Raw genomic sequence first — 8,233 nt, 5'->3', positions numbered from 1 at the left:
TTGAAATTGATGTATTTTAGAACTTAACATAACTATTATAAGCTTTTAATTGTCTTATAAGTTCTGTAACCCTGCCTCTCCCTCTCCCTCTCCCTCCACACGTCGATCCCACATGCATTTGGTTAATAAGTTCCAAATCAAGTTTCAAAAGGCAAAAAAAAAAACATATTCAACATTGATCTTGTTTCAAATATCTCGTCAAGACAAAAGTTGCCAGTCAAAAGTATTAAAAATCAAGACATTTGGTTCAAAATATATGGCCATCTTTGTGTTAAAAAATTAAACACACAGATTTATTGATGAGAGAGTGGGATGTAAAGTGCAGGCCGGATATAATAAACTATAAAGTTGCTTTTGCAAATTTGATACGGTCCAAAATTTGACCCGTTGCTTTCTCATCTAATGGTCCAAAAGCCATTGATGCACCTGGTGCATACATTGGGTTGGTGCACTGTATATGGTCTCCAGGCCTGAGAGGAACCCTACTGTTAATAAGTTTTATTCTCGGTTATTTTCCACCAAACACTTGACAACAGACCGACAGTGATATGCACAGATAAATAAAGTTTTACAATTTTACCCAGAACAGAAAACACAGGTGCACAAAGGTTACACAGTATCTTGACAAAGCAACAGGCTGTAAGCAGTAGTGAAAAACATATAAGACATGCTTACTTAGCATAACAGGCTATGAGGGGTGGGGGTTAAATTGAATACTCCTACTTGTGCGGTGACAACAGGCATCTCTGCAGCCGGTTTCTTCTTTCACTGGATATGCTGTTCTTCCAGTTTGTCCTTTCACTGGATGTGCTTGCTATTCTTCTTCCATCTCTGTGGAGCGCACTGCTCAGGAGGAGTCGTGAGCTGGGCTGTCCGAATGCATGTCCATGGATGAGTCGTTTGAAGCCGTGGGATTCGGCTCGCGAGCTAAGCCGTTCGCAAAGTAGCCTGCATCCCCACCCTGATCCAGATGGTATGGTTGCAGGCCCCGGCGCACGGGGCTGGATAGTGCGTTAGAAAAGACCGCCGAGTTCTTGGGCTGCGTCAACCCTGGGTTTCCTAGTGCAAATAAGCTTGCAGATGGTTGCTGGTTGCTTGTGTTGGGCATATGCACGGTACCATGAGTGCTTTGGCTTGCATATTGTGATCTTGGAGAGGCCAACGGATTGTCGCCTCCATACTGAATCTCATGCTAGACAAACATACAGATCATAAACATAAGTTATCAATCTTATGCTAGAATGGCGCAGAAGGATAAAAGTGGTGCAACTAGTATTTGTTAGGAGGCTATGGCTAGAGGTATGGATTGATAAAGGAAGCAATATGTGCACAGGATCAGTGCTGTGCGTAAGGATGGTAATCTCATCTTGTTCATTATGCATCATTCTTCACTAAGAAACAAGATGGCAAAACTTGCCATACCATTCAGACCATCATGGTCTGTGAAATTGAAATTCACCGAGTTCTTGAAGTCCATGTTTTAATTATAAATAGTTCCCTTTCAATTTAGAAGACAGGAAAAAAATACTGCTAACCTGGACGTGCGAGGCTATATCACCAACTGTCAGCCTCAAACCATTTTCATGCTGTCTTAAGATCCATTCATACAGCTTTTCCTGCTCAAATGGAACAGACAATGAAAAACGTCTGTGAAAAAAGGGAAGAGAAGAAAGAACAGATTTCTGCCAACCAAAGAAAGAACTTTGAAAAGGTGGAAGGTGCTATTCTATAAAAGAAAATACAGCTGCTGCTTGCTGGCAGGTGCAATTCATGATGGATTCCACGTGTTGGCAGGATTAAATGGTTTAACACTTGGGACGTATACCGTCGTCTAGAATCACTATGTCATGTGGGATCTTAATATAGCCGGCACCCGCATGAACGTGCAGTGCACAACTAGCACAAGAAAGTTAGGCGCCCAAGCAGTTAGGATAAGAAAAGAAAGCAAATAGGATAAAAGTTATCATTATGAATATGTTAGTAATTTGAATCCTAAATAAGATTTAGATTGACTCGTATCAGATTCGTATTTTGATTGTTGATACATCTCTCCTTTATAAGAGAGCAATCATGTGATGAATTAATCCCCTGTTTTCTCCTACAAACTTTACTTTTTTTTACCAACTCCTACAAACTTTAGTACTTTACTGATTCCTCATCACCTCACGACATGGCTGCTGCAACCATGGCCGGGGGTTGAGGCCAATGACCCAACACGGCTGTTAATTACATACAAAATCCTGTAAATATGACACAAATTTTCTTCTGTTCCTTTTATTGACACTTTTGCGGCCAACATTGTGAAGTACCGTGTGTGTAAAATATACATGGCATGCATAGTCATAGAGTTGATAGAAATTATTCCTAACTTAACATGTTAAAGAAAAAACATATAGTTTGCAGTCCTGAAACATAAATTAAGAAACTCAGGATGTATCCAATCCTGACAGTAGTTCATTATAGGGAAAAGTTGCAATACCATACATCAACGCTATGCTTAGTTTTAAGCGTTGGTAAGAAAACTCTGGTCAAATCCCACATTATCTGTATAGATGAAACTATTTAGCTGGCGTTTAACAGCAATAGTCATCAGAACAACAAGACGATGATCATGACAAATAAAGAAATCTTATTAGCAAAAATAACGAACTAGCTGTTCAACCACTCTGCAATGTAAACCCACTATAAAATAGAAGTCATATGAACACAAGTGAGTGCTTCTACACCAGAACAAAAAAGCAACCAAACCACATCCAGGCTTTACACTTGCCAGTTTGTAAATAAATGTTTGAATTGGTGCATCTTCTAGTGTTTCGTTTAATGAGTTGAGCAGATGATTCTCGGGAAAATATTTTAATGCAACTGACTTCTCTGCGTGCCATTGTAGTACTAGGGAAACTAAAACTAGGAAGAGGCTAAGCATACAACATAGCGATGATGAACAACATGTAAGGTTCTGACCAGAACGATAGATAACATGTAAGATACTGAATTCCAATGCCAAGGATGCCTTCCGTGTTTGGAAGAAACATTACACACCTAACGGTGAGACTTTCCACATAGCAGTGCACCAGTTGAAGTAAAGCTGAAAAGGATGAGTCCTTAGCACTAGCCCAGAAGCAACCTGCCCCATAAGCGAAGTCTCCCCTCTTTCGCTTTGCATACTCTCCATAACCATACAAAGATGGCCAATTCTAATCAGAGTTGTTGTACCCAGCAGTACAAGAGTGCTCTATGAGTTATTGGCTATTGCACATCAAATTTAATATTCAGTGAGGTCAGAGCACACAGTGTGACAAGGAACTTAGAAAAAAGTCCTCATCTCCCCCAAAAAGAAACTCAGAATTGTGAGCCACACGTAACCGCAAAGTTTAAGCAGAATTTGCAGGCAAACAGAAGAAATATGCCCAGAACTGAAACAAATTTCATCAATGATCCAGCGAAAGGGCCATCTCGCTTGCCCCTGAACAATCTAATTACAAGAACAATCTAGACTCACTACAAAGCACAAGAGGTTCTAGCACTCAAATTCCTCATCGTCTGAGTCTTAACCGCCCCTAATCCAAATTATTTTCATCACCACAAAAAGGGGCGAATTCAACGAAACAAAATCCGGTCTCCCACACACCACTGACACAACACAAGTCAGAAACAGCAGCAGCGCACGAATCAATCAATCAGTCCGTCAGTCAATCGGTTTAATCAACAACCGCGCCATGAAAGAAGGAGCCGCACGCACGTACCATGGCGTGGCGCTCGCCGGCCTGGAAGGAGAGCTTCTGGCCGCCCATGGCGAGCGTGTAGAGCTGCGAGAGCGAGTTGGCGGCGCCCCGGAACGCGCCGTACATGGCCCGGTCCGTCTCGTCCAGCCGCGCCGCCTCCGCCTTGCGCTTCTTCCCCGTCATCTCTCCCCCGCTCCTCCGATCCGCCGCGGCGCCGTCCAATTCGGCCCGAATCGGGCGCCGGAACCCTAGACCTGGGCGAGTGAGAGGGGGGGGGGGGGCGAGATGCGCGCGAGGTCCTGGCAAGGAGACGAGGGGGGCGAGAAGAAGGATGAAGGTCGGGAGGGCGTCGCGTCGACACGAAGCGGCGGCTTTACGTCTGTAGGTCTCCTCCCACCCGCTTTATTTTATTTATATTTATCCCGTGCCGCTCTTGCTTTATCGCTGCGGTGGGCGCGCGTCGCTGCTGCTGTGTGGATGGCAGGCGGGCCCCGGGCCCGCCTGGCGGCGAGGGAGGGGAGGAAAGGGGCACGTGGAGTGGGGTTGGGGGTTTGGCGCACGTGAGGCTGATGTGACTTGGGGATGGGAGAGGGGACTGACGGGTGGGGCCACTGGCAGGCGTCTGTGTGGGGCATGTCCTACTCGGCGGTGTGTTTTTCTAAGGCTCGGAGCTTTCGTGCCGACTCCTTTTTCCTGTCAGTTGTTTATACTACATCGATATCCATTGGATTGGTAAGCTAATCAATAATTTTTTTTTTGAGAAAACTAATCAATAATTTTTAGACCCTGATAAATATCACATGGATGGCATAAACACATGGCAATTCAAAACATTTTTATGGCAGATTTAGTGAAGCGATGATGACAACTTTAGTTGAAAGACGACAACTTCTTTTCGGATTGCAAGTTTCAGTTTTTCTTATTTTTTTTTCTTTTCGAATGGCGACTTTAGTTGTAAAATAGGTCTGGGTGGAGTGCTTCATATCACACGTGTAACACTTATCATTTTGATATTTTTTATCTTATACTAAATCAGCAATAATTGATATGAATGATAGGGAGTGTGGGTTGCTATCCTGCATGTAAAAGTAGTATTGTGCATCATTGAACAAAAAATTTAGTGGCATCATTGATTTTGCTCACGTTTTTAATGGCTTCGTCAATCTTACAAACTCCATGATTGCAATCTTCCATAGATGTTTTGTGTGAGTGATGTGTGGTGATGGTGATAGTAATGTTTCTATGTTGTACTCGATGTTTCTTGAAAATAAAACGTTGAGCAGAAAAAGGAAAAAGAAACTTTAAGCAAGAGTGTGTTTGAAGGGCATAGATTCTTTTATTTTATTTTGAAATAATCACCTATATATTCCATTCGACAAACAGATTATAAAAAGTACACATGTGGTTACCACAAGAGAAATACATAGATATCTTGTAATATTGCATCAATGACTCTGCAAAAAGTAAAGTTAAAATTTCACTCTTGCAGAATCTTGAGCCATGTTGGGACCATCGTCGTTCGCCGCCGTCGAGGCAATGTTAAAGAAAGAGAGGAACTGCTATAATACTTAGATTTGAAGAAGCACATCCGCATACAAGGACCGCCACAAGCCACGAGACCAATTAGTGCTCGTTATGCACACTTCTGTAAGCAACCAGAGGAATTAAACAAATTCTTGTGATCAAACATCTTTGTTTGGACTCCCTCCGGAACTAATGAATTTTAGAGGATTCTAATCCTAATAAAAAATATGTTCAGCATGTGTGTATCATACGATTAAGTTACATGAACTCCCTAGGATATATTGATCACGCCGTGAGGTGTATAGTCATGTACTGTCATATACATGTGCCGTACCTCCGGGATTTAAAAAATGCCCTGAATTTGTAGATGTTATAAGATAAATCAGGGATATAAGCCATGTACAAATGTGCCAGATGCTTGATGTGGTTTACTTTTATTGTTATTTTCTTTGAACTAACATATGCATATCTGTTTCATGGGATTCTTAGTACACATGAATAGAAAAAACATAGGAAGTGGATATAATGACACATATTTCAATCACAAATTTGATACTACATTGCAATGAGCAATATGTGGTGTTTGTTGTTTGTTTGCACAACATGAAACGCATGAAACACTTTTACTGTTTAGGTGCATGCCATATTTATCCTAGACCAACCAAGAAAATACAATTCCCTGTGATTTCGGGATGAGTGGGGTGGGGGAAGGGCTATAAGAATTTCATCTATTTGATTCAAAGGAACTAAAGAAAAGTACATTTGAGAGAGAGAGAGAGAGAGAGAGAGAGAGAGAGAGAGAGAGTTCAACTGATATCAACATTGGAGGGTAACAGAGGAATTGTGAATTTCATAGGAATTGATTCAACTATATTTTTTCCTGTGTACCTTGTGTGTTTTGCAAGATTAAAGACCACAAGATTCTTCCCAGTGAATTATTATACGGGCAATTCCAAAAGAAAATCATCATAGAGTCTAACCTCACAAAAAAATGTTTCTGTGTCCGGAAATTGTGTCAAACAATTAATCCTTGATTCTTCACAAAATATTCATGTGTTTCTTCCATGGCCAACCAAACAAGTTCTATTACATAACTTGTTGTTTTCAGTTCCTACAAAAATCAATGCTCGCCAATATTGAGTTTCTAATTTTTCATATTAGTTCGTTATTGGAATCATGTGAATCAAAGAGACATTTGATGAATTATTATTTTCTCTGGAATTTAGTGCAGCTTTTTTTAGGGTAACCATGTGTTTCATTGATCATAAATATGATGAATACAACGCACACACTTTGGTACCGACCAGAAGGGTCGAGAGGAAACATGTGTCCGCAGAAATTTGCAGAAAAAACAAAGGAAAGAAAAATACACATGAATCATCAGTTGATTCTGCAATAGCCATCATCACTGCTGAATGTCGCTGGATTGGAAGGAGAACCATAGCCCATGAGAGCGTTGTGAGTCGATGAAGAAGCTTGCCATCTGCGAAGCCTTTGTCGCTGTGGCGTGTCGACCAGGGATTGTCCCCATTCTCCTCGAATCCCAGAGCCATCGGCAGCCGTCGATGTCGTCGAGGCCGAGCACCATATCCGCCGCCTTCAATCCACAAGCCCAAATTTGAAACCACCATTTTCACTTGCCCACCGATGAGATTGCGTATAATGCCAACCACCAGCCGAATACCTAAAACTGTCAACCAGAAAGATAGATGGGAGACGAGCCCACCGGCTCCTTGACGCCATCGAGACGAGACTAGAGCCCGGGCATTATTCTCGGATGCGTCGCTGCGTCACCGCCAAAAACAGCACTACTGCCCCACACCTTATAGTCGCCAACCAAACGGTATGGCGAGCACACATATCCCCGAGCCACTCAACACCACCGGAAATGTTAGGGCAAATTCATTGATTTCAATCCTGCAAACGAGATAAACTCCTGGGCGATCTGGCTGGCCCGTAACCGAGTTACATTTGAGAAAAAGCAGATTAAATCTCCTTTCGAGATTGTATTTTCCATGTGTTCTTTCTTACTCTATTGGGCAGGTCTGCAGCATTGCGAGGACGCGAAGACTCTCCGCACAGGCGCCAAGATGGTGAGAGCGAGCACGATGCATCTTATGAAGCTGTGTGAGTCGGCCAGGCGACCATCGAGGGGGGGTAGATGTTTGCCACTAAAGCTTGCCTCAACTTATGTCTAGTGTCCATGTTGCGTTAGGACTGGCATTTAGCCTTGTGTGTTGTGCCTTTTGGGCCCCCTAGTGTTTGGCTTGTAATAGGAATAGTTGCTATCTGTTAGTGTTGCCAGGTTTTCACCCCATGGCATCCGTTTCGACGGCGGGTAGATGCGGTGGGTTTTCTGGCAATGCTTGAACTCGCTCTACCTCTTTCCTCTCCTCCTGACAATGTTTCTGGAACTGGTGTATTTCTGTTTATTTGTAATGGAAAGGGGTTCAACCTGGTTAATAAAAAAACGAGATAAACCCTGTATAGGGCAACTACCCAAGGATTGAAACTGAAATTCATTGACTTATACATACTCCAAATTTTCAGTACTTGATTTTCTTCAACTTATACATACTCCAATGATACAGTAAGTAATAAACTAAAATTCAAAAAGTAAGTAATAAACTCATTGAAAGTTATTTGTAATGAATTATGCATAGTGCGTCTATAACTGCACAACAACTTGACTCAGGTTAGCATAGGTCAAGAACACGCAAGCGTGTGGACAAGAGTATAGTGCCCTCACCTACAGTGTGGCTTCATCTATACAGAACAAGACTAATCGTGTAAAAGTAGACTGAAAATTCCAATGGAAGTTTCTTTGAAAGAATTTTTCAAAAACCCTATGCTTTGACATCCTATTATTGCCGTCTATAGCGCCATCATCCTCATAGCATTGTGAATGTTTATGGTCCTTCATATTTCTTATCATGTGGATCTGACTATGAATTTAAGTTTGTGCAGCGTATATTCAAGATTTTTTA

General features: G+C 42.0%; 1 protein-coding gene across 1 annotated transcript; it reads right to left on the bottom strand.

Annotated features, from left to right (window-relative positions):
- Positions 1-526: 526 nt before the first annotated feature.
- On the bottom strand, positions 527-4,080 carry LOC123121333 (uncharacterized). The gene is made up of 3 exons (XM_044541277.1): positions 3,744-4,080; positions 1,536-1,616; positions 527-1,192 (listed from the first exon to the last, which is right to left on the bottom strand). Exons 1-3 carry the CDS (start codon positions 3,903-3,905, stop codon positions 848-850), a joined length of 588 nt encoding a protein of 195 aa, XP_044397212.1. The 5' UTR covers positions 3,906-4,080; the 3' UTR covers positions 527-847.
- Positions 4,081-8,233: the final 4,153 nt, after the last annotated feature.

This window comes from Triticum aestivum, chromosome 5D, assembly GCF_018294505.1.
Source record: "Triticum aestivum cultivar Chinese Spring chromosome 5D, IWGSC CS RefSeq v2.1, whole genome shotgun sequence".
NCBI classification, from domain to species: Eukaryota; Viridiplantae; Streptophyta; class Magnoliopsida; order Poales; family Poaceae; genus Triticum; species Triticum aestivum.
The sequence above is the reverse complement of the archived record's forward strand: the minus strand, read 5'-3'. Positions and strand labels throughout refer to the sequence as shown.

Excerpts from the sequence above, each read along its gene's own strand:
- LOC123121333 (XM_044541277.1), bottom strand. The coding sequence starts at position 3,905 with ATGACGGGGAAGAAGCGCAAGGCGGAGGCGGCGCGGCTGGACGAGACG. Across the intron at positions 1,617-3,743 it reads CCGGCGAGCGCCACGCCATG|GAAAAGCTGTATGAATGGAT; the intron begins GTACGTGCGTGC and ends CCATTTGAGCAG. Across the intron at positions 1,193-1,535 it reads ATATAGCCTCGCACGTCCAG|CATGAGATTCAGTATGGAGG; the intron begins GTTAGCAGTATT and ends ATGTTTGTCTAG.